The sequence below is a fragment of the Megalops cyprinoides genome, chromosome 6, assembly GCF_013368585.1.
Source record: "Megalops cyprinoides isolate fMegCyp1 chromosome 6, fMegCyp1.pri, whole genome shotgun sequence".
Lineage (NCBI taxonomy): Eukaryota > Metazoa > Chordata > Actinopteri > Elopiformes > Megalopidae > Megalops > Megalops cyprinoides.
In genome coordinates, this window is record NC_050588.1 from 11,416,373 (window position 1) to 11,442,500 (window position 26,128).

At 50.5% G+C, this 26,128-nt stretch overlaps 1 protein-coding gene across 1 annotated transcript in view; it reads left to right on the plus strand.

Annotated features, from left to right (window-relative positions):
• The window catches only part of LOC118779882 (pleckstrin homology domain-containing family G member 5-like), a 67,456-nt gene that overhangs the window by 13,580 nt on the left and 27,748 nt on the right, over positions 1 to 26,128 (plus strand). Inside the window, exons 2-5 of the mRNA XM_036532200.1 lie at positions 4,556 to 4,632; positions 24,913 to 25,054; positions 25,197 to 25,296; positions 25,614 to 25,674. Coding sequence (XP_036388093.1) covers positions 4,556 to 4,632; positions 24,913 to 25,054; positions 25,197 to 25,296; positions 25,614 to 25,674 — 380 coding nt within the window. The remainder of the gene's footprint in view (positions 1 to 4,555; positions 4,633 to 24,912; positions 25,055 to 25,196; positions 25,297 to 25,613; positions 25,675 to 26,128) is intronic.

Genomic DNA, 26,128 nt, shown 5'->3' on the forward strand with positions numbered 1-26,128 from the left:
GGCGGTAACCTTTGGTTGATTGTCTGTGTGCGTGTGGGTGTAGAGAGAAAGCAGGAGTTGCAGTCACTCTTTTTGTGTGCATCTGAACAGTGGATGTTGCACAGTGCATGTGAGGGGGTGAGTGAGAGACAGAGAGAGAGAGAGAGAGAGAGAAAGAAAGAGTGGTGTGTTTTCAGTTTTTTTTTTTGTCTGTTTCTGTTCACAGCTGGAGCAACAGTGTGTGTGTGTGTGTGTGTGTGTGTGTGTGTGTGTGTGTGTGTAACGCAGTGAGAGAGTGCTGTTTGGACGGGTTTGATGTTTTTTAGGGTGTTGAGTCAGGCCTCTCCTTTGCTCTCTGCTCCCCAGGAGGCTGTGAAAGTGAATCTGAACAGCTGGAACAATTATGTGTGCCCGCGCACAAGAGGGAGGTGTGCATCGTCCAGCATCGCGTGCGCTCTTTGTGTGTGTGTGTGTGTCTGTGTGTATAAACGCGTGCCCTGAGGTTTTCGCTTTTTTTGGTGTGTCACGGGCTCAATCAACAGTGCTGAGCTCAGGAATTCCTGCCCCCGCTGCAGAGAGAGAGGGAGAGAGAGAGGGAGAGAGAGAGTGCTGAGTCAGGTTCAGGGGGCACACCCAGCAGCACCAGGCCACGCCGCCCCTGTCATTACCGGGCTGCCTCGCATCGCAGCACGCGCTCTTAAAACGGCTGCCCTGGCGCCCGCTCTCGCTGGGCCCGCGGGGGGGGGGGGGGGTGGAGGTGGTCAGGAAGCCCCGTTACAGCCTCGCGGCCCTCCGGGAAGCCATGCACGCGACTCACTGCGCACATTCACCCCTCTCTGCGCTCCGGCTCTCCTGCTCCTCAGGTGATTAAGGGTGAATCAAACTGTGAGCGGCCACAGCGTCAGTTCAGTGGAAGAAATCTGATTTCATAACAGCCTGTGACTCCTCAGCAAACGATAAGCAGCCCAGATGCTGCGGGCAGCGGTGTAGCATAGTGGTAAGGAGCGGGGCTCGTAACTGCTGATTTGATTCATCGCTGGGGCACTACTGTTGTGCGCTTGGGCAAGGCACTTAACCCCGAATTGCCCCAGTAAATATCCAGCTGTATTAATGCATAACATGTAAAAACTGTAACCTATGTAAGTTGCTCTGGATAAGAGCGTCTGTTAAATGACAGTAATGTAATAATGTTGTGTGCATCACTAGGTGAAGGGAGCTGGAGCTGGAGGGGGGAAGGGTGGGGGGTCTCCAATAAAATCTGGATGCCCTCTGCTGCTTGTAAGCGGAGAGGGGCAAGATTTAACCCTCTGAGGCGTAGCTTATGGAGTAGGACCTAGTGCCAAAAATGTCCTGTGAATGTCACAACCTACAAGATACAAAGAACACGCTGTAATTCAGCAGCATGAATGTGACATTTGGGCACTGCTAAATTGAATATAGATCTGTAACACTGAAAAACTGTGCTGGAAAAATCCAGCCTCAACAACAGCGCTCCTCGCAGTCGAGTTTAGCACCTCCACTCCCATGAGCACGAAAGTGAAATGTTGCAGAGCTTTATGCCTGTGGGGCTGACCCCAGGGCTCCAGATGCTAAAGTTCATGATGTCAGAGTACATTGTGAGTCTCAGCTTGGTTGTATCTGTCCTGCAGAGGGAAGGTAGAGGGGAGGGGCTGCCTGGCTCAGGGCAGCAGGGGCGGGGCCCGCTGCAGGGAGAGGTGGGACAGAGAGTACCCTGCAATTAAGGCTTACCACCTCCAGATGTGAGCGGGTGCCCCGCACTCTCTGACAAGGGAGGCTGGGGGTGGTGCTGGTCAGGGGGTCGGAGGTGGCTCTGGCTTGACAAAAGAGGGGAGGATTCCTGGTTTGGTGGATGGGGATGGTTTTTTGACTGAGTCAATCATGAACGCCCCATAATCCTCTGACATTTTATGGCTTATGGTGGCTTAAACCAAGAGTATCACTTGAGGCGAGCCTGTCGGCTTTGTGTGTAACTTAATGCCACTCCTTCAACAATCCAGCATTTTTGATGTAGGACTGTTTGAGGGGCATTGTGGGATGTTTCTTTAGTGTTTCAAATGGCGGCCTTTGTCATTGGTACATATTGTTAAGGTAGATTCCATAATAATGTTTGAGAGCAGAAGAATGACAATGGAGCCAGGAGGAGTTGTGTGTATCCGTTAATCAAGAGATTCATCCAAGTACATGATGTTGAGGTGCAAAAATTCAAAACCGATGAAGGACGGAAAAGGGATGTGAGTCACACAGATAACCATTAAAATTCAACATTGCGCCAGTTCCTTTAGGCCGAGATCCCAGGTTCATTGATGCCTTTCCTGGATGAGGAAGTTTGGAGTCTGAAATGTATCAAACGTCACAGAGGTGACCAAGTAGTTGTTTGAAGTGAGATTTTAAATGACCCCCTCCATTCATTAAAAAGTGGAGGGGAACAAAAGCCAAAAAGCTACCTCTGCTGCTGCCAGACTGTGGTTCACGACGCCCTGCGGAGGTCAGTGGGGTGAATAGGGGTGTGTTACTTGCCTTTTCTCTCCCCTTCTCTCCCCTCCTCTCCTCTCCTCTCCGCTCCAAGGGACTTAAAAACATTCTGACTGACAGTGCACTCCCCTTAGAAGAATATAGTCTTGGTTAAATGTGTCAGTTCTTTCAGGTACTCTTTCTGTACTCAGTGGTCAGTTAATGGTGTTCTCTTGGGGCAGAGTGGAGTGCTCTACCTTGTTGGTGAAATAAAGACTAAGCCCAGTCTATCATTCCCAGACATTATGCTAGCAAAGTCTGGGCATTGTATTTCAGTGTGTTTCTGCCTAAATCTTGGCTCTGTCAACGACAGTGAAATCACACTGGTTCTGGTGGCCTGTTGTCATCTTCTTGGGATAAGGTGCGCCTCGCGGTGTTAATGGCATGACAGAAGAGGGAGATGGAAGGAGCTGTCCAAGGCTCCCAGTCCAGGCCCCAGACAAACTGCCATCATCCAGTGACTTTCTAGTGCCTGGAAACCTAGGGGAGCTGTCTCTCTCTCTCTCTCTCTCTCTCTCTCTCTCTCTCACCCCCCCTTCTCTCTCCTTTTATATCGCTCTCCCATTTCCTTCATTAATCAGCCCACAAAGCACCCTGCCCTTCTCTGAATAGTTTTCTCATTACTTGTCTTATCGCCCTCCTCATTGCATAATACAAGTAAGTACAAATAGCAGAATTATCCTTGCCCAAACAATCCATTAAATTTGGAGTGAAGGGTGTGTGTGTGTGTGTGTGTGTGTGTGTGTGTGTGTGATTTGCTGTAGCAGGTTGCAGCACCTATTATGTTGTACAAGTGATCGGTCTGTTGTGCATAAAATATAGCATGTTTAGATGTTCACAGCCAAGTTCTGCCCCTGCACGCTCTCTCTCTCTCTCTCTCTCTCTCTCTCTCTCTCTCTCTCTCTCTCTCTCTCTCGTGTCTCGCACGGTTTCTGTCCGCATCACCCCCTCCTACTCTTTGTTCTTTTGGATCCCTCAGATCTTTTTCTCCACCCTGCCGCCTTTTGTTGGGATCTGTCCACCTCTTTTTTTTTTATTTTATTAGTCTCTCGAACCCCGTCCTTTTGACGGAGCACCCACTCCCCTCCCCAGCTCTCTGTTGCTTTGTTCACTTTTGGGTCGCTCTCTGTCCCTCCCTCTTTCTCCTCCTCTTTCCCCATCTTTCTTTCATCCCCACTGTTGCTCTCTTTCACTCGCTCTCTCTCTCTCTCTCCCTCTGTGTCTGTGATGATAAGGGCATTTCCTTCCCAGCGTCGCTGTCTGCACCTCGGTCGGCAGTTTCCCCCTTGCACAAAGGCTGGCCTTGTACAGCTCTCCCTCTCCCCAGCTCTCTTTCCCCCTCCGCTCCTCTAATTGCCTTTCTTTTCCCCCCATCTGTCTTTTATCTTCATTTTTCTCACCCTCTCTTTCTCCATAGCTGGAGCGCTCCAGCATTGAACAGGGCTTTTACCATCAACAGCTTGTTTCGTCTCTCTCTCAGAGAGAGAGAGGGAGAAATAGAGAGAGAGAGAGAGAGAGATGCCCTCACTGCATCTTTCTCAGATCACCAGGTTATGCCAGTCTACCTACTATATGTGTAATGTACATACATTTGGCGCAATCATTTTAGATGTGGGGTACAGTAGAAACAAAAACACATTTTTGAAAACATTTCATGCTTAAATGTCAGCTATTGTAAAAGACAGGTCAGGATTGAAGTCAAATCTAATTAATTGAGAAACAGCTTGAGTCACCAGTACCACAGCGTAGTCTGTTTGTGTTGTGTCGCTACATAATGTAAAATGGTGTGTTTTGCTCGTGCCGCTGTATAATGTCAACCACCAGGATTTGCTTGTGATACTATATGCTGTAAGCAGACAGGTTTTGTGAAGTCCAAGTGCTGTGGTTGCTGTTACAGCTGGGTGTGGGGGTTAGAAGCTGCTTTTGCTGCACTCCCTCAAATCATGTCAGCAAAGCCCCTTTGAGATGGAAATGGCCTGTGCGATTGTCCGGTGGCAGTGCACTGGAGTGATTGACCGTTCGTCTGCCCCTCTGTTCTTTTCAGACGAAAAGCCCACCCAGGAGGAGAAGGGCGTGGTCTGCCAGCACCCGGACTGCCCCGACCGCCGCCGTGCCGCCAAGGTAAGAGGTCAAAGGTCACCGGACCAGGGGGGAGGGGCTGGGCGTGCGACCGCTCTGTGACTGTAACTAACTCACGGGGGGGGACTCAAACTCGCTTCGCAGCAACGTGACTCGCACCTGTGTCCGCACCAGAGACGCAGATAGGAAGTGTGGAGCGACCAGCCACCTCCTCTGGGTTTTACATAGGCACTCCGATGTAAATCAGAATCAATGTGAGATCATTGATGTGCATTGGGGAAGTCTCTTCTGGGAGGGTCCAGCATTCTACAGTGTATATATAGACACTTACACATGTACACGCACACCTGCACACATACACACACATATGAAGTAAACATTTTCCATACTGAAAGAGTGTGAGAATAGTTGCACGGCCATCTGGAGTGGGGTTGTGAAATGAATTATCATTTTATTGCCACTGGTGTCTAAAAAAGGAGAGCAGCCACACTGAGATTAACTGGAGACCAGCGCAGTCCCACCCCCAGCTTGAGACTGCTTTTTCAGTCTTATTGCTTTCCTCTCCGCTCTCTGCCAGAGCTTAAGTGTTCCTGCGCCTCCCCAAGTCTCCGAATAGACGCTGCTGAAGAAGGGGGATGAGGAGGAGGGGGGAGGTATATGACAGACGAAAGCCGTGACGATGTCACACCATCGGGCGCCGTTGAGCAGATGCCTTCGTGTGTGTCGTGTCAGTTGTGTGTATAAACGCGCAGTTGTCAGTAACCAATTCGCCAAGAGGTCAATTGAAGAGGTTCGGTCCCGTCACAGTAAATCACGTTTAATGTACTTGTGGTCTGCAGTGTGAGAGAACACCCCCGGGGCTGTCCCTAGATCAGAGCTACCCAAACTCTTGTTCCAACCAAAATTGCAATTTTGCAATGAGATGTTAATTGATCTTTAGTTTGAATCAGTCACTTAAAGCTGTCTGCCTTCTAACGCAGCATTATGCCAGAAACAGATGTTTTGCTTGAAGAACACATATTTAGTATGCATGTAAGGGCATTCTTAGATGGATCTATTCTCAGACAACCAGTGCATTCATTCATTCACTGACTGGCTGACTGAGGGAATCGCACATTAATCCTAAATGTAGAAAGTGTGGGTGTCTGGATACCGTAACTGAACATCTGTCTGTGGAAAACAAAGCACTCGGAGACAAAGCAAATAGGAACAAGCCAAAACTTTATCCCGGTAAAACCAATTGAAAGATAAAGTCATCAAAGCACTCAAATGTGCGTTTTCAACAGCCGTGACGGATGGAGAGATTGGCTGGAACAAAGTGTACACAGTGAGCCCCAGTACAGAGGCCGAGAAGGGCTCCCCTACTGTATCAGGACACTGAGGACTGACCTGCGCTCTTTTAGAAGCCAGGATTTAAACAGGTGAGTTGACCCCCACTCCTTCCTGATCGGAGCCAGACGCGGAGCCAAGGTCCCTGCGTTTCTTTGCGGCCGTCCAGGCTCAGACCGTTGCTTACTGTAGCTCTCTGTTAGCTACCAGTGTTTTTCCTCGACTTAAACGCCTGGGGTAGGTCCTTAGCGTGTCTGCGGACTGTGTTTACTGGGAGATTAGCGCTGAGCAGCGTGAGAGCATGGTTTGTGCAGTGCATTTGCCTCTGTGAGGTCCAGGGTGGGACGTCCTTCTCTGACAAAGTCAGGCTGGCGTGGTCCGCCTGCCGCTCGAGGAGGAGGGGGGGTCACGGGGTGAGATTACATAAAGAGATTATGATAGAGGTAGGGGTGCTGTTTTTAGTCTGGAACGATGTCTCTCTCTCTCTCTCTCTCTCTCTCTCTCTCTCTGTGTCTCTTTCCTTCATTTTCCTCCTTCTTTCTCTCACCAGCGATACCTTGTTTACAACCTCCCCACTTCCTCTTGTTCTTTGTCCTCTCCCTCTCCTTCTCCCCCTCTCTCTTTCTTTCTACTGTTCTCTCCTTTTCCCCTACTTCCTCTCTCATCTTTCTCCTCTTCTCTCTCTCCCTCCTGTGTCATTCTCTCTCCCTCTTCTCTGTCTCCTCGGATGGTTCTTTTGAGGTGGGAGCACATTGTCGTGTAACTCTCGAACAGGGTCGCATCAGTTTCGACCCGGCCTGACACCATCCCTCAAAGCGGTCGCCACTCTCCAGTGTTGTCAGTTTTCTTCAGTCGCTCCCACCGTTGCCCGCACGTCCTTACACGCTAATCCCCAGCAGGCAGAAAGCCCCAGCACGTGGTCTTGTAAAAAGGGTCCCACTAACTGCACTGCTGTGAGAGACCACAGACGGTGGCATAGCAAGCGTGGCACAGCAAGCCTAACCCTATTTGTTCCTCCTTATTCTCAACTCTGCACAGATGCAACAAATGCTGTGTAATGTGAAATGCCAGCTGCTCACCAGCAGGGGGAGACAGCGATGCAGAATTTTGTGCAGCGACGACACCAGTGGTGGCCCTGGCTGCTGTGCGCTCAGCAATCATGTGCCTGGCTGTCTGGAGCTTAGCAGCAAGGGGTCGTCACACTTTGTTAGGACCAGAAGGGTTTGGGCCGCATTTGAGAGGTCAGCTGAAAGTCCCTCCCCCCCAAATCTTAGCTAAAGGGTCATGCAGGGTGTGAATTAGATGTCCTCCCAGTGACACATCAGCCGTCTCGAGTTCATTGAGCCGCAAATAGCTCCGTGCAGCCGTCATAGTCTAGGTGGTGTCATTTATCCTTCACCACAATAGATCAAACAGTCTTACTTTACCCTACTTTGAAAGGAATGGTTCATCATTCTCATAGTGCTGTTTCTATCAGCCCCGGAGCTATGGGAGGGCATCATGGGACAGAAACCAAGATCTCAGGAAAGGACACTGTGGCGTTGGGTCAGGCAGGCCCATGGTCCTCACTGCATCCCACAGGCAGTCTGTTTGCTCCTGGTTCACACATAAAGGTATTAACCAAAGCGCGACAAATCATTTTTCATCCTGTTCGTCTTGGTCTTCTTTGGCCTAGTTGCAGTCTTAGAAAACACCTTAGGTCAACCAATTTTGACCTAAGGTTTTGACTTTGACTCCTTAGTGTCAACCTCATGCAGCCAAGGTCCGCTTTGTCCACAGGGATCAGCCTGTGCAGATTCCAGATGCTCATTGGACGGTTGATCAGACAGACCACGCGGTCTTTTTTCCCAGAAGCGCAGAGCGAGGGCCAGTGTCGGCTCACTGGATGAGTGTGCAGGCCCAGGCAGGGGGACGAGACGCTCCTGAAACCACAATACAGGAACAGACAGCACCGGTGGGCGTGGAGCGCCATGGCAACGCACCCTTCCCAATACAAACAGCATGGAGAGAGGGCGGGGGACTGGAAGGGAGAGGCTTCCTTCAGCTGGACAGCCGGAGGGGCTGTTTTTCTTTCTTTCTCTCTTGTCCCTCTCTCTCTCTCTCTTTCTCAAATACAGACACACACACATTTAGTATCACATGTTCCAGCTTGTACACGCCCCTCTGTCTGCAGAATGACCCTGATAGCCAGCGGCAGGTAGGGTTTCGGTTCTGTCCAGTCTGTGCTGCATTTGTGCAGGTAATTGTCCCCAGGACACTCGGCCTTCCCTCAAAGCCCGAGTCTGACTGAAGCCACTGTACACTGTAGATAAGGCTCTCAGCTCTGAGCTACTGAGCAAACTGCAGCCAGGCTCTGAACTGCAGGACAGCCTGAGCCATAACTCTGAGCTATAACACGTGGCTGAACACAGCACTGAACACACTAAGTAAACGCAGTAAGAAGGTGAACACACAGGGGTTTTGAGCGCAGTGACACCGAGCACACAGACGTTCTGAGCGCAGTGACTCGCTGAACACACCAAAGCTCCGAGCACACTGAGGCACTGAACACCGGGTCCCGAGCGCGAGGCCCGCCAGACTCCCCGGTTCGATCTGGCTCTCTGCGGGGAAAGGTCAGAGCGCTCTAAGTCGGCTCTGCATCCTTTACATTTTTCTCTCATCACCTCTCATTTTTTCATTCTCGCTCTAATGAGGAACATTCAGTCCAGGCCTTTTCAAAAGGTCCTGGGCTCCACGGCGGCCAAAACCGCCCCAGATTTATAGGCTCAGCCTCAGCGATGCAATCTCACAGAGGCTGGATTTATTTTCAAGAGCGGGGATGCTTACTGTGTGTGTGTGTGTGTGTGTGTGTGTGTGTGTGTGTGTGTGTGTGCGTGTGTGAGCGTGTGTGAGCGTGTGTGTGTGCGCGTGTGTGCGCGTGTGTGCGAGCGTGTGTGTGTGTGTGTGCGTGTGCGTGTGTGTGTGTGTGTGTGCGTTTGCGTGTGCATACACGCCTGTGTTTTGGATGGAGAGAGATTGAGGAATTCACGAGTGTGTTTCTGATGTGCAGCTGTCTGTGTCAGTGGACATTCACTTTTCGCAATAGTTGGGCTCACCACTGAGAAAGGGCCAGATGGAAAAACAAGTGTGCTATATGCAGGGATGACATGCACAAAACAGCCTCACTGTCCAGTCATTCTCCATAGTTTCTATTACAGTTGGATATTATGTAGCAAAATAAATGCCTCTTTAGAAGACAGACTAAAATCTCATAGCTAAAAGCTAGCAAGCTCTGGGGCCTGAGGAATGGTGGCTTCTGTGTAACAAGATGGCCAGACAGCTGCACTATCGCAGTAATTGCTGTTGAAGGCCCGCTGTCTGAAGTTACAGAATTATCACTGTCGCTGTGGGCAGCGGTACAACTATGCTGGAGAAGGGTTTCGGTTTCGAAGGAAAGTGGCCCAGTGGCTTTTTTTCGATGTTAAATTATACGCTTATCACAGAGTCTTGGACGTGCCGCAGAGCTTTTCGCCTCGCCCGTTTGTGCCAGACCCATGGGCCCCTCGGGCATTACTGATCCACTCTCATCGACGCAAATGGCAGGTTATATTTGTTTAAAATGAGTTGTTGTTCAGAAGTGTCCAAAAAAATCGGAACCTCAATTCAATATGCAGGATTTAAAACCCGGACCATTCCAAATGAGAAAGTATGCGTGATACACCGTGGTTTCAGGCTCTTCATGCAGAGGTTTACTGCAGGGTGGGGGGTGTGGGGGGGTGGATAAATGCTGCTTGGAATTTGTAGCCTCATTACTGGGTTTCCCCCTACTCCCAAAAAAAAATGTTTAATCCAGTTTCATGTGAAATACAGATGTACAGTTGGATAGTGTCATTGAATGCTTCACTGCCTCATTCGGGAGTGTGCTACTGTTATTTATTGCACAATTTGCAGAGTCTGAGGCTGTAGGACTGCAATTTGCTCTGCAGATTACTACTGTGTAAGTCCTAGCACTTTGTAATGTTAGCATGAGTAGGACTGACAGTTTCACATCTTTGCGCGTTGCAGTTAGAAGGGGTGCAGTGTGAGTTTTGTAGGCTCGTAAGTGGGAGTGTGGCAGTGGGCAGTGCATGTATATGTGTGTGTTTGTGATTGTGTGTGTTTGTGTGTGGGACCTTTTTGACTGACAGTTGGTAGCATATGGCTATAATTGCTAGCATGCCAGTGTAAGTGCAAGTGTACGTTGGCAGCTTGGCAGCGTGAGGAGCGACCGTGACAGTTAGCATGACAGAAGGCAGCACAGGGGGGAGTGTAGAGTACAGAGAGCTCACCCAGCTGTTGCAGAGAGAGCCAGGGCAGCACGGGGCCTGCACACAGCGACAGCATCTAGATGTGAGGGCGCGCCTGCTCCAGGTGTTCATGACTCAGCCAGCGCCCAGCGGTGAGACACCGTCAGCTGACATGCTCTGGCGGGTGCGCCCCACCCCTCCATCCCCGGGCACTTCAGAGTTCTGCCTGAGAAGAGCCCGTACATACAAATGTATCAATCATGGATTTTCACACGTGAAAAGCTGTTCTGTTCTGCTCTGTCGCTTCCTGTTGTTTTTTTCCACAACACATTTACTTTCGCTTTGGTTACAGCGACAAGCGGTCGTTTCTTATAAATGGATTTATCACCCTTGCGCCACAGTGACATCTCAGCCTGTTCCTAACGGTCTGCAGCCCCCCGTCGCCACACCGCCTTTGGTCAACCACATCGGAGGGAAGTTCACGTGACTTAAGGGAACACAGCCTTTTCACATCTGTTAGGGGAGATCCTCCTTCCAGTGTCCTTTGAGGTGGCAGAGAATCAAAGGCCCGTTTTGCCATTCCCACATCTGCGCTTGTATAAGGCACACCGATTGATCTGATGAGGTCTCATTCCTCTGCTTCTTCTCATACAAAAGGCTGCCTTATGAGGCCAGCTTACGTTCAGAGTGTTTTTGCTCTCTGAACGCAGGGAGAAAAACGCGTGGATTTTGAAAGTTTTGATCGCATGTTTGGACCTCCGATAGGATCTCTCCGGCGTGGTCGCCTCGGCCTTCTGCGGAGCCAGAGTGAGGACACAGGAAATTGAGAGCGAGTCGTCTCTCCCGCTCTGCTCGCGCTCTGTGAGCGTTTTGAGGGGGGTTGTGCACGCTGCTCTGGAAGGAGCCTCTGGATTCTGGATACGGCTCTTTGAGCAGAAGCCCCGAGGCTTCCCCGTAAATCGGGGCCTGTTTTAGCGCAGAGCCGGAGCTGAGACCCGGGCTTTGGGGCTGGAGCGCGCGTGTGCCGTCAGCTCCAGAGACGGGGGGAGGCTTGGCGCTGCGCTCCTCAAGCCCAGCGGAAAATGGCAAAAGCTGCACGTGCTCTGCCGAGAGGTTTTGTTTTGGAGCCGTTGCACACGTTTCCCTACCTCACCGCACTGTGCAGTAAGGCACAGTTAAAATCCGCTCCCGTGCCCTAACCCAGGGGTTGCCCTCGTTTCCTTTCGTTTTACAGTCGGTTACGGGTGGTGGGGAGGGGCTGATCCTGGATCAGGGGGCTGAGGGCGCGGAGTACTCGGACGCGTGCGTGTGAAATGGCGGGATTTTTTTTTCCCCACTCCAGCTCATTAGAAGCACTTCAGATGAAAAGGGGAATCTGGCCCTAACGCGAGCGGCGGAGCGCGGGAGAGCTTCAGACAGGATGTGCTCTCAAAGCAGGAACAACAGGAAAGGGGCATCTGAGACAGGCAGCTGTTGTGGAAAACGGCGTTTAGGGCACAGAGCCACAAAGCTTTCGGCGTCCTGGGGTCCCGGTGAACCTTGCGTTAGGGATAGTACATGACAACTAGATCCAGTTCCGTTGGGTTACATTCACCGTATGCACAGCAGCCAGTATGTTTCCCCCGCTGCTGCCAGGCGAATACACCATTGGCATCTGTCGCGCTGCTTTTCCTTTAACCTTTGAAAGGTTGTTTTGAGCTGCAGCCGTTATCTGGAAGCGCCGCATTAGAAGGAGAGATCCCCTTCAAGTTGCCTCTGATTAGAAATCACCTTTGATGGCAGATGTCTGCAGTAGTCTGTCTGCATGACTGCCCTGGAGAAGACAGGACTGCCACTCACACGTCATTTTAGGCAGCATCCAGAGCTGCAAGCCGGCGATTCAAGCTTTGTTTTCTGGAAACGACACAAAGGAACATTCACGTGTATTTTGGGTAAATGTAAGAAAAAAACGTAGAACTAGATGTAATTGTTGTCTGCGATTGCGTTTTGCAAGCCGTTTAATCAGTCGAGACTATGAAAGGAGCTCCTGGATTTGGTAAACAGACCCATGTCCAAGCTTCAAAGCCTCAGCCCCCTTTTTTTCATGGAGGAAATCCTGTCCCCTCTCTCCCTCTCTCTGTCCACCCCCCCTTCCTCTGCCCCCATTTACCTCTCTCTCTTTCTGGACAGCTGGAATCCCTACTGGTGCTTTCAGCCCCGGGCACATATGAAGTATCCCAGCCAAGGAAGGGTTAATGCCCCTCCTCCTGGGGCAGGCTCCAAGGTCAGGAGGCAGAGAGAGAGGGGAGAGGGGGGGCCCCCCGTAGCCGCGCGCTCCCTTTGCCCCCAGTAACCTCTCCCTGCGGAGACAGAAATCCAGCTGGGTAATTGCATCTCTGCTCTCCCTGCTTTTTAAATATAGGTTGCGCTGATTAGCGGGGGCTCTGAAGCCAGGCCTGTACCAAGGGTCTGAAAAAACTAAGGGGGGCCTAGGGGTGCACAAGGGGGGAAGGGTGGGGGTGGGGGGGGTGGGGGGGTGGGGGGGGACTCCCTCACTGAAACTTTACTTCCAAAACTCAGGTTGTCATCCTTGTTGTGAAAGGAGGTGAAAGGCACCTGGGGTCATCCTGTAAGAAAATTTAAACCCATGCAAGCGGTTTGGACATATAGTACCGCACCAAGCCTTTTAAGGGCCTACATGTCCATGTCGTCATGACTTGGATGTACTCGGTGCTTGCTCCATTGGGCTCTGTGTGGGTTTCATTTTCAAATACTCACTTTATTCTTGACAACTTTGAATTAACTTCAAGCCTTGATTAGATAAATATACATGTAAAATGAGTTGTGAGGTAAAACTTATTCTTTTTTCCCCCATGAGAACAGCTTGGAGGCTTCAGTTTAAGAGATCTGCTGGCGCTCCCCCAGGCCTTTGTGCAAGGCTGTGAGGTAGGTAGTACAGCTGGAGTGTGGGTTAGGGTCTTCATGGTTCAGGCAGACGGGCAGTGTCATATCTCCACACTGGTACATGTTAAGAGTGGCAAGGGATTTGACTTCTAGGCATACTGGATGGCTTTAGAGAATCCAGTGGTTGATAGAGTATTGGACCAGCAGCTTGTGGGTCCAAACCATAGGGGGGTACTGATGTCTGTCACTCTAAGAGTTCTGGAAATGACTTAATCCGTTTAGTGGGTCGATGATTGAGCAAGACGTAAATGAAATTCAATTCTCAGAGGTATCCATGGTCAGTGGTCGCTGAGCTAAGTGATACCATATGCTAGAATGACTCTCTGTAAGGTGGATCTAAGGCCACACTTTAAGGGAGCAGGTTATCCTGTTGCTCAGCGCCTGCGCAACTCACCAACCCAGGGACACTCTCTGTCCCTTTCTGAAAACAGCAGAGAGGCTCCCTCCCTCACACGCTCGCTGAAGTGTTTCTCACACGCTCTTCTTAGTGCTTGCACTCCCATCTCCAACACTGGGATTGGCGTGCTCCTCCGTCGCCTTCAAAAGATCTTTCCCAGAGACGTCTGCCTTTGGCGCCAGCGAGAGCGGCCAGCGCCTTTAGATCCTGGCTTTCCCAGACGCACGCGAAGAGTGGGCTGTTAGATGCAGAATCTCACACTAAATATCGGTGTGTATTAAAGGAACTTTGTCAAAAAATGAATAACTTCCAACAAGGAGCCTGGCCAGCAAAGACCGATGTGGAACCCTGAGTTTCCCATCTGAGGGCAGGAATAAGCCGCTTAGTGCTGTGCGGCCCGCGGAAGCGCCTCACTGTTTAATCTTCACAGTGAAAGCTCACCTTTGCGAGATAAAGACTGCCCTCGCTTCTGGTTACTCAACATTGCTCGGGATCGCAAGCCAGCAATTGAGAGGGGGGGATGGGGGGCAGAAAGAAAGTGAGAGAGAGAGAGAGGGAAAGAGCAGAAGAGAAAAATCAGAGACAGAAAGTAGGAGGTAAAGAGCAGAAGTACAGATAATGAGCAGAAAAGAGAGATAAAGAGCAGAGGAGAGGCAGAGAGAGAAAACAGGAGAGAAAGAGTAGAAGAAATACAAAGAGCGGAAAAGAAAAAGAGATGGATAAAGATCAGAGGAGAGCCACAGAGTGAGAGCAGAAGAGAGAAAGAGAAGAGAAAGCATGAGTAAGTAAATAAAGGCAGGGAGCTGTGATTTTGTTTCCCCCCCCCCACACAGTGAGTCAGTGAGTCTGCCGGGCAGTGAGCTGGGTGTTCCTGCGGACGCGTGTGTGTGTGTGTGTGTGTGTGTGTGTGTGTGACAGAGAAGAGGAAGGGGGCGTGTTATGGTAAACAGAGCTGCTCCCTCGCTCTCTCGCTCGGGTTACTCCGACCTCGCCTCCCAGGCTGTCAGTCGGCTCAGCTCTACCTGCCAGCACTGCGAGGAAAACGCTCACACACACACACACACACGCACACACACAGACACACGCGCAGGCTGCTTCACCCTGCCTGAAGGGGCGGAGGTAAAGTGAAGAAGGAAGAGGAGCGCCCGGCAGCGGGGGGATCCTTACTATTCCGCGACGCTGGCCGTCTTGGGACACGCTCTCCTGTTGGCGCTGACCGGGGCCACGCATCCTCCCGGCGAGGTCACTGCGACTCGGCAGCGGGGACAGCCTCGCACGCACGTCTCCGTCCTCCAGAAGCAGGTGAGTGAGCGGGCGAGCGGGCGAGGGGGCGAGGGGGCGAGGGGGCAAGGTATCGCGTTACGCACTCCGCAGCGCGGCGCGCGGCTCCCAGATGGTCAGGTTGGGGCAGGCGCTCCGGCAGCCAGGCAAGTCCTCGCTCCTGTTCCCTCTCTGTCTGCGGACGAGGGGAAACCGACAGCAGCATGCTTCCACCACAGTGACTTTTCCTCCCGCTCTCCCCTTCCTACCCTTGAATAAGTTTTGCTTCAGCTGGTTTAATAGTTCAGTTTAATAGCTTGGGGGTGCCTCAGTTGTTCGACAGCAATGTCACCCCTGCGTTTAAGTCGTTCAAACATGTGGAATCCCTTTTCAAAGCGCAGCGTGGAGGTATGTTTTTGTTTTGTTTTGTGGGAGTGGGTGGTTAGTGCATGAGACAAGAGGGCACTTCAGGATAGCACAGAACTGTGTGTTTTTTAAGTGATAGCACATGGGGGAAAGTCACAGTTGTAGTTGCCTCTGCGCGTTCCTGCTTCCCGCGGAGGTGACATGCGGGAGTCTTCTCTGGACACGCGAGAACACCCTCACCTCGCCCCACCCCCACCCTCCTCCCCCCGGCCTTCCATTGTCGTCTTCCCAGCAAGGAATGGCAGGGGGGAGAAATCAAAGGCAGCCGGGATCCGATTTGAGACTGCCATTTCCCCCCTCTGCTGTCTGCACTTTTCACATCTGCTTCTTATATCAACAAATCGGCAACCTTGCCATCCCCCCCCCCCCCCCCCCCCCCCCCCCCCCAACACCCCCGGTCAATACGCCAGTCTGGGGCCGGTTTCCAGATGATCAATGTCCAAGTAGAAAGTAGAATGACCTTTCTCCAAATTAGGATGTTTGGAGGGAGCCCTGATTCCCTCTGATTCACTAAGTGCTCCAGCTGAAAAGTATTACCGAGCTTTCCGCCTCCGTCCTAATTGTCGATTCCTCTCTTTCTCCGTCTTCTTGAGCCCTTGGTGTCAGTTTATCACATCGTTGCTCCACGCTGTCCTTTCGAACCCTCGACTCGAGCACGTGACATTGTCCGAACCTAAACCACAATGACAGGGAGTGCTGTGTGTGAGTTGGCTTTGGTTGACTGCCAAACGAGTTGATTTCAAGGGAGACAAGTGGTGATATCTGAGTTGATTGCGGTGAAATGAGGCTGTGCTGTTGCTCCCACGGGGTACAGAGTGTGGTTTTGGGGGAAAGGCCTGACCCTTTCAGCCTCTCTACCCCACTGGGGAAATTTAAAGCCTTCGGGTGCCACCTGGCATGGTGTAGGTATTATTCATTCACTGGGCACATGTACTTACCCACAGCAGCTAACATGCATGATTGGTAAAAATGAAACCTGTTTATACAGCTGGGTATTTACTCACACAGTTCAGGCTGAATGCCTTGCCTGAGGAGACAAAGGCATTGGGCCACCTGGGGAGTTGAACTGGCAAGCCCTGGAGCCCGCAGCTCCGTCATGCCACACAGCCATGCTTATTCACATTTCGCATTCTGTGCTTTGGAGAGTTGAGGGGATGGCAATTCCCATCTCCTCTGACTTATTTTAGCAGCAGTGGTGAATGGGGGGGGGGGGGGGGGTGAGTGTGCGGTCAGTTGAGCAACAAGTCAAAACTCATAGAGTCCCACCCTTTCGCTGTGCACAGTGGTTTTGTGGAACAGCGGGGGCTTGAATCCCGTGTGAGAGAAACCTCTTACGCTCCTTTCCTCCATCCTCATCCTTGCCTGCCTCTACCCACAGTGCTTTGGGATGGAAAGGGATGAGTCTGCTACGCACTTGTTTCCCCTCCATTGGAGATGCACCACTCCGAGCATGATCTGAAAGCAGGCTTTCCCTTAGACTTGCAATCATTCAGTTGAATTGCTCAGGTTATCAACTGACGGGTTTCCAGCTAGGTTTTACAGCACACTAAACCCTGGAGGAACGGGTTCGTCATTAACAGCTTGGGCCAATCAAATGTCTTTTTTGTCCATAGGGGTTGAATTTGATTGGTTTGAATATTAATCAAACGATAGGACTCCTATTGGTCCCACCTTGGTTCAGCGCTTTGTGCAGCCTTGGTAGGAGAGTGCCTCCTTTGTGCAGGCCCGTCGTATTTAAAAATGGAATTCTTCCAAATGCATTGTGTGTTTGTGTTTACACTGAGTATGTGAGTCAGGGCTCTGCCTGAGCTGCCCTGTGATCTGACCTTCTGCTGTGCTGCTACTGTGCCGTGTTTACAGTGGGGGAGTGCCCCGGCTCATCGGAGACGCCGGAGGCACTCGGCTGACGGGCCCGCGGGGGCAGAGTCCCTGCTGACCCACGCAGCGTCTCACGCATCCTCCGCAACGGCTGCGCAATGTGGGAAAATCCACCCTCCGCTTCCTCAGAGGGGCCGGCGGAGGCCGTGACCAGCCGCCCCGCCGTTGCGAAAGCCCCCTCTGCCTCTGTTTCCGCCTTCCCGCTCAACACGCGGCGCGCAGACAATGCGCAAGCCTCAACAGTCGCGTCACGAGGGGAGGAATTGTGGGAGAGTCTGAGATTCTTTCGACGATGATCTGCGTGACACGCCGACCTGGGCGCCATGATTCATGCGCAGTCATGTTTTGACTGACCTCGTCTGTGTCACCCGCTGTAGCCGAATAAGTGCATTATTGCTGGCTTACCCTCATTAGGCTTCGGTGCAGTCACTGTAGTTGTGGCTTTGTGCGTTGGTGACTTACATGCTGCTTGGTATTGGAAACCAGCCCAGGCCTCCACCCCGTTGAAAGTACTACCCAGACAGAGCTTCTGTTTTTAGCTGCCCTTGTTCATATGAAAGGTTCACAGATCTTAATAGAAACCAGCCCTAGCTTACCTAAGGCTAACTTAAAAGCCAGGGCCTGGCATTTGCAATGCTGCGCCAGGACGCAGACTGAAGGCCAGGGAATAAAGTGCTGCGTTCCCCCCCCCCCCACCCCCCGACGCTCCACGCTGCCAGCCAAGGCCCGAAAAAGCTGAACGAGGCCCGCAAACAGACCTCCGCCTTTGATCCTCCCCTCCTTTTAGACCAGCTTCCCTTCCCCCTCCCCGCCATCCTCACCCCTTTCGAGGGCTTTGTATCAGCTGTTTGCGCCATCCCAGTCTGGCACGTCCAAGCCAAGACCCTTCCTGTTCTTGGCAGTGTTTTTCCACCTCTCCTCATTTCCTCTCCCTCTTCGTGCCGTGGGGTTCATGTTTCAGGTACCGGGCACGTGGCACAGGGCACAGAGACCTTCTCCCCTTTGCCTTTTGTCCACTGGCAAGTTATGGAGTTCCCTTCTCTTTGTGTGATCTGCTGTCAACGGCAACTGCAGCTTTCCCTCCATCCCTCCACAGCTGAGTTAAATGATCTTTATTGGACAGGCAGCAGTCAGCTGCAGTCCGCAAAGTAATTAATGACAGATTATTAAAAACTGTTAAATTAAAGGGTACATTTTTTCGCTTGACTATGTCCGACTAGATGGAGTTTCAGATGCATTTTATTTTATGATTAAAAGCCAAAAAGCATTTGAAAATTAACCGGAGGGAAAGTGTTTAGTAGGACCTAGCACACAAAATCAAGTCAAGGCAGAATTAGTCATAGATGGTACTTCCCTGTAGACAATATTTTTCCTGGATTTTATTTCCACATAGAGCATCCCAGATCAACTTTTAACACGAGTAAGAAAATTATACTGACTTACTCAAAGCTTTGCGTTGACAGGCTGTGGTATTAGGACTGGGAAACTCATTGCAGTGAAGATGATGCCATTGTGAAAAGTTGTTATAAGTTAAATATTGTGGGGTTTAGTGTCCTCAACTACGGTTACTGTGGTTACAGTACTGTTGCTAGGGAGACAGTGAGCGTGTCAGTATTGCTACAGTCGCCAAGTCACTCACGACATGCACATGAGAAAGAAAACAAAGTATCACTCACCTATTGCGCACGACTGTGTCATCTTTTATTATGTTCCGTGTGACTACAGCGATTAGTAACCTATAAATGAGGATTGCCTAATGAGGGATTGTCTCCATGTCTGGGTGCATTGGGGGTGACCAAGTGACATTTAGTTTTAGAAGTTGATATGTTTTTTTTAATTCTTCTTTGCTAAGTTATCAAAAAACCAACTAACATATGGTTTATGCATTCAGCCTTCCAGAGTGCTCAGCAATGTATGAAGCATGCAGAAAATAAGCTAAATTTCCATCTGGGAAAAGAATCTTCTGCCCCAAAGAAGGGGCTTTGGAGGGCAGTCTTGGAACTCTTTGCTGAAAGAAGTTGGCATCACTGATGGTAAAAAAAAAGAAAAAAATTGGTGCCCATTCATAAATTTAAAGAATAAATCTAATAAAAAATCTTAATTGCATGGGTAAGGCTGTAGCTCTCACATTTCAAACCGTTGGGCTTTTCTCCCTGTGTCCTTCCCTGTCTAAAGACTACAACATTGTGATTTCTCAAAATCATTAGCTTCCAGCTGTGGTGGGCACATGCCATATATTTGCAAGCTTGTGTGTGTGTGTGTGTGTGTGTATGTGTGCGCCTGTTTGTGTGTGCTTGTGTGTGTCTGTGTGTATTTGAGGTCAGGCACGCCGTCTCACCCCCAGTAGATACCACGCAGATGAGCCACTGTACTCTCACCTGAGGTCTGTCTGATTGCCGTGCAGAGTACTCTCCCCTCCGCCTCTGACACATCTCTCAGCCCTTCCAGCTGGGCTGTGATGTCACACTCCTGTTAGCATCTCCGCAAACCCTTTAAGTCCCAGACTGAAGCATTAACACAGTGACTGGTGGCAGTCTGCTGTAGTGGGGCTGGGCTTGTGTGAAGGTTCATATTCCCTAGTGGGACGCTGTTATTGTATCAATGTCCAAGGTACTTTGTCTGTGTTGCTTCAGTTAGTTCCCAAGTCTGTAAATTAATTAAAATTAACAATTTTCACTTTGTATCTAATAACAAGTGTTGGATAGGAGCATATTAAATATTCAGTGCTGGGGTGTCTTTAGGTGTTTTGTCTGAGAATTACACTCTTACCAAGGTTATGTTTTCCTGTTTTCGCTTCAGTGTTCACTGTGTTTTGTTTACCGGCGTCAGTTTAACGAGGTGTGAAAACCAGCAGACAGCGTTTAGTATAAACGTATAAATCCTCTCAGCCATTACACATAATTTTAACACTATTATCTACACACATTCAATATGCAGCAATTCAACATGCCTGTACAAGTTAATCTCAGCATAAGTCATTGTTTGGCCTTTCCCAGCATGCACGGGGGTCATACAACATACAGGATCGTTTAGAGAATTCGGGGCCGTTTCTGTGTTTGGTTTGAAAAACATGATTCACGGTGATGATGTCCTAAGTGAATGTAAGTCATGAATCATCGTACTGCGGTTGTGCTTGTAACTATTAACAGGGATAACCCAGGGCACAGCTATGGCAGCTGTACAATGCGTTTTGTTTTTCTCCGCGGGCATCAAGCAGACAGGGAGTCGGACACAAGCGGAGCAGATAATCCACGTCACAGGCTAGACGGTTAACAGATAAAAGCCTGAGAATTAGGTTTGTGTTCTGGGTGTGGGCACCGCTCAGGATAATAGGCCTGTGTCCTAGCGTAATTTCCCTGGTTTCTTAATTGTCATCAGGGAAGTGTGACTGTGCCGGGCATGGCCACTTTGTGTGCGCGGTTCTCATTAAAGAGGCCCCGCCAGGATCCTGTCCAAACCCACGAGCTGGGCTGGAGTCCCACATTGATAAGGGCCACCGGGGCTTGCTGTGCGGAAGAACGAAACAGAAAAGTTCAGTAGCCTTCCTCAGTTTTTCACAAGTGGCCCTTACAGGGAGGCTGTAAGGGGGCTGTATAGATTCGTAAATGCCTAAGTGACTTTGAAAGCCCTCCCGCTCTCATTGCTGTAGACTTAATTGTAAGGATTGTGCAGGTGTTGGTGTGGACTGCAGATGATGAGGTTGCTTGATTGTGCTGATGTAAGGGTCTTAAGACAGGGAACATTAACGGTGTTGCAAGGATGATTTCTGTCGTACGAGGTGGAGCACACAGCCTTATCCAAACCCATTCGTGTGTGTGTGCACATTCCTCTTTCACCCACCCGAACGCTGGCGCGCCCAGCACTCTCTTAAACGCCCTTCACATGCGTCTCCATGTGGATCACAGAGCACGTTCCCAGGACCCTTGTGTGTCTCACGCGTGCCGACACTCCTGCGTTCACATACAGTACATATACACACACACACACACGCACACTCAGGCTCTGTGGTGGGGGGGTTATGTAAGAGTGAGGTGGGCTCTGGCAGGACAGGGTGTACAGATTAGAGCTGGGAGGAGTCCAGCCCCTGGCCACACCGTTTGATCCAGCCCTGCAGGGAGCCGGGCCCCTGTGCTTTATTATTATTGTTATTATTATCATTACTGCCCTGACAGGGGGCCGGGGAGGAAACGCACGGGCCCTTTTTCGCCGAATTAAAAGGCCTGTCCGCGGACCTCCCCCCCCTGAACAAACCCTCTCCCTCCTGCTCCTTCCTGCTCCATGCGAGCACGCCGCCCTCCACGTGCTGCGTGGGTGTTGGTCGGCGCAGCTGGTCGCATTGTGACATCACGGTTTGCGCAGTCCTGCGCAGGTGTGAGTGTCGTAGGTGCAGCGTATGGCAAGCAGAGCCTCTTGCACAGTGTTCTTTAACTATATGTAAATCAGTCACACTATATTTGAAAGTCATTGTGTGATAGCTTGATATAGCTTGATCCACATTGCTGGGGGAGGGGGGGCTGGACTCGTTGTTTGTAGGAGCAGGTGCTGCTTGGCTCTGGATGTGGGAGCAGCAGTGGGCGGATGCCGTGTGGGGCAGCGTGTTTGGACAGCTGCTGGGACAGGGCTGTCCTGACGCACTCCGTCCCTCTTCACAGCTCCCGTCCCAAGCCTGCTGCTACTCTCTCCCCTTCCCCAAACCATGTGAAACTCCCAGCCAATCAAGTCCTGTCACCTGAAAGGGAACCTGTGTTAAGCTTACTTTTTCCCACCGTTGTAACATAAAGTACTGTGGAGCTATTATTGTTGCACTGTTTTTGTTTTTTGTGGAGGTTGGGGGTGTTTGAGTAACATAATTGGATATGGCTTTGAGAACTGGGCGGATGAGGTGTAGGCACCCAGGGGGTGAATTTCTGCACACCTCACCTCGTGCAGGGCAGGTGAGGAAGATCACAGTCTGCCACAGATTCTCATGAATGTTTTCCCTTTGAGCCTTAAAAGCCCCTAACCCCCAGCCCCCAGCACACCCCTGCAGGCGTGGTTTATTCCGCCGCGGTGCCCTTATAAAGGCACTTTGGGTGGTTCTGTGAGAAAATGAAATCCAAGGAAAGTCTCAGGTCGAGTGCACTGAGATTTTCCAAATCAGCCTTTTATGGGCCATTGCCTTAATGTGCACTCAGTACATTCAACTAAGCATTCATTTTCAAAAGATTTTTGACCTTTTTTGTGGACTTGAAATTAGTTTCAAGCCAAAAGCTAAACAACTGATTATTTCACCTTAGGAAACCCTGAAGACCAGATCATGTTGCTGTTTATTATTTTTAGAGATGAATTTAATGAATTTGTTTGAATGAATTTTATTCATTTAGAGATGTTTTTTGACAAACTGTGTTGGTAGATGCAGTGCAGTGCAAATCATGGCTTAAACGTACTTTGAACTGTGGAAAGTGCAGAGAGAGATGGGACTAGAAATGACGAGAAAACTCTGACAGTAAACAGCAGTTAGACAGCTTACCGCTGCTTATTAATGATAACTGTCATCCTCGTTCAGCATCATTATTTATTCTTCAGCATGTAGGGAGAAAAATGACATCATCCCTCTAGAATCCACACCGATGCTCTTTTTCCGTTTGCTCCTGTTTGGATGGATGTGCATTTTTCTGTGCGCGCGTGTGTGTGTGATGATCCCCTCTTTGTCTGAACCTGGAGAGGAAAGCTTTCTGTCACCGTCAGACTGGGCTCATTTGTTTTGGCTCCTGGAGGAGATATTTTGGGAGCAGTTTATCCCGGGCTGGAATGTTCGCACCCCTCCCCGCCGCTTACCTTTGCGGGCCCGTTGTCTAAATAAGGCATCCGATTGTTCCATTTCTCACCTCGCTTTCTCTGTCCGCGGCCTGTTCCAGCAGCTCCTCCGCTGACCTCGCTGCATTTCACTGACATGACGCCGCGCGATCCTATTTGGAAAAAACATTATATAACCAGCTGGGTAAGAGTTAACGTATTTTACGCATTAAAAGGCCACATCGCCGTACATTTTCCAACTCGACCTCTCTATCCAGCATAGCCGTAAGGAGGATTTTTTTTTTGTGATATCTCCACCGGGCCCTGCTGCAGATCATGAGTGTAAAAAGGTCTTAACAGAAAAAAGGCCCTGTGTGTTTTTGGCTCAATTGAAGGTGAGGGGGGAAAAAAAAAGCTAAGGCCCATGTTGGGAACCTCTGGCTGCTTGCATTCATGGCTTTAAGATAGAGATCCAGAAGAGAGATCCTGGCTGACGGCAGGGCCTTTAATCTCGTGAGGCCCGTCAGATGAGTTTGACAGAACGGGGGCCGTTATTAAAGCGCGAGATTAGGGCACGCTTTATTGTTTTGAAGGCAGTTTTTCATGTCTGTCCAACCCCCCCCCCCCCCCCCCCCCCCCGACTAATGCTTAACCTGGCTAGACACTGAGAAGTGGGGACTGAACAGATTAATTAGCTAACTCGCCATTTGAGGGTGAAGGGTGGGGGGGTCGGGGGGGAGTGGTGATCTGTTCTTTACACGCTCAGTTTGAAAGCATCAGTCTGGGAAGGTGTGAAGTGAGTGTGAGTCGCGGCTCTGCCTGGAGTGAATAAGATGTTGTGTGATTCCCTATAACCCGGGGATAAGTGATTGAGTCAGACTATGTGCTGTCAGTTTTACTGGGCACTGCACCTTCCAAATGCTTTTCACAACACCCTGAAGGTGAGGAAGAGGTGTTTGAACCCAGTGACTAGCTGCGGCGTGTTCCTGGCCTGTGTGTCTGCATTTGTAACATAGCTGCACAAGGGTGGGGGTGTGATGAGGACTGTTTGCTGGCTTGTTGGGAGACGCTATGTGTGTTGTGAACTACTCACTGTGCACACAGTGAGATGTGAATGTATGAATGTACACACGTGTGTGTGTGTGTGTGTGTGTGTGTGTGTGTGTGTGTGGGGTTTCAGGGGGTTTCTGGGTAGGGGTGGGGGGCTTGTTGTTGGGGGCGTCGCAGACCCCTGGCATGGTCTAGTCTGCCGCCAGCACATGCGGACAATGACAGGAAGTGCTTTAATGGAGAGGCCATTGTCTCTCTCCATACATCCTCACTTCCTGTCTTGGAGCCAAGAGCCAGCATGTGAAGAGTAGGAGGGTGGAGGGTGAGAGGGTGAAGGGGGTCAGGGGTGAGTGGTCAGGGGAGGGCGGAGTGGGGGGGGGGGGGTTTAAAGGGGATTTTGAAGTACCGGCCAACACAGCTTCTGAAATGTCAGGGAGCAGGTCGAGGAACAAGCCTGTGCTCAAGTGCAGGAGGAAGGAGTTGGAACGGCTGCTGTGGCCTGCTGGGATGTGCAGTCAGACTTAAGCTAGAAAGGCGGGCCTGTCAGAGCTTTTCCATAGCCACCGCTGTGCTCCTGTGAGTGCAGCATCAGCATCAGCCTTAACCTGCAGGCCGGCCTGCAGAAGCAGATGTGCATGCATGTGTGTGACCACTCTTTGTTGTCTGTTTGCTGTTTTGTGTGATGGTTTTAGGTCAGTGCCAGGGATGTGGGTTGATTTAAGAGGTGACGGATGCAATTGTAGATCTCATATGAGCAGATATTATTTGGTCAACCGTACCCACAACAAAAAAGGTTTGACTGTTTTATTCCTACAGAGCCGTACCACAGACTGCCCCACAACCCAGCATGTACACCGTGATCTCACAGTGCTGTGTGTGTTCAGGCAGTGTTGCCAGGACATTGTACTAACATCAGGTTTCTGCACTGGTCAGAGAGCAGCATGCACAGAGATTAGCTTTTGATTGACAGTTTTGACTGACAAGTCCTCCCGCCCGCAGGTCTGTCACCACCCGGACTGCCAGGACCTGAACAACAAGAGCCCGCTGAACCTGTGCGAGTCATGTGACTCCCGCCATCACCCAGAGGAGTCAGACAGCATGCACTTTGACCGCCACCCTCGCTTCGACCTGCAGCCGCAAGGTACCCGCCGCGAGAGACGCGTTACCTGGAGGCAGCAGCAGCCTCCTGTCCCTCTGAACGTGCGGCACCTGTGCCCCTGTGACATCGCTTCCTGTTTGAGCTGCCACTGACGGGATGTGCGCCCTTGTTTCCGTCCCGGCAGGTTCCATCCTGGCCCGGAACGTGTCGACGCGCTCCTGCCCCCCTCGCACCAGACCCCCTTCCGATCTGGAAGAGGAGGAGGATGGGGGCAGCGACCGAGGGTCAGTGCTGTTAGAGAAGCTCTATCCTTTTGTCATGAACACATCTGGCCTGAGCTAGCATACCAAAACATCTTTCACATTTAAAAATCTGTCCAAGATTCTGCAAAGAGCTGAGGAGGCGTCATATCAGGAATGCAAATGCAAACAAGTCTGGCGTCTTTATTTAAGGATAGCATAAAAAAACATTTCTTTCGCATTTTTATAAAGGAATCCACAGCTTATAAGAATCAAATCATCCTGTATGGGTGTGATTCTTATAAGCAGAGAACACTGTAGTAAAATATCTAAGTGTGCTTCTCCGTGCGTTTGTTCGGCAGGGATCGTAAGGCAGGGGGGATGAAGCTCCCGAAAAAGAAACCTCGGAGACGCCACACAGATGTGAGTACCTGAGAAAGAGTGTCAGTCGCAGTTTGGGTTTCATTCACCCCTGTCTTATAATAACCCATTCCACCAGTCTGTATAATGGTTTGTTTTACTAAATCTGTTTGGTCTGTTTATTTATATCATCCTTATCCGTGGATGTTTATAGAGACCTGGCCAAAATGAAGTTTCTGGAAAACACATGTTGCATTAGCCCAAAGCTGCTAGACCTAGCTCCTGAAGCATTTCCGTTCACCTCCATCTCCCTGGCACCAAGAAATTAAGTAACACTCTAAGAACTGTGAATGGAAGAAAATTGTCTCAGCCAACACAATGGCTAGCGGAAGCGCTTCACTCTCCCAGGCCAGAGCTGGGTAACCCTGTATTAAATGTTGCATTCTTCCACATCCTTACCTAATGTCCCTACTAGACAACTGATTGTCTGAGTGACTTTATGGTCTGCCCATTAGAT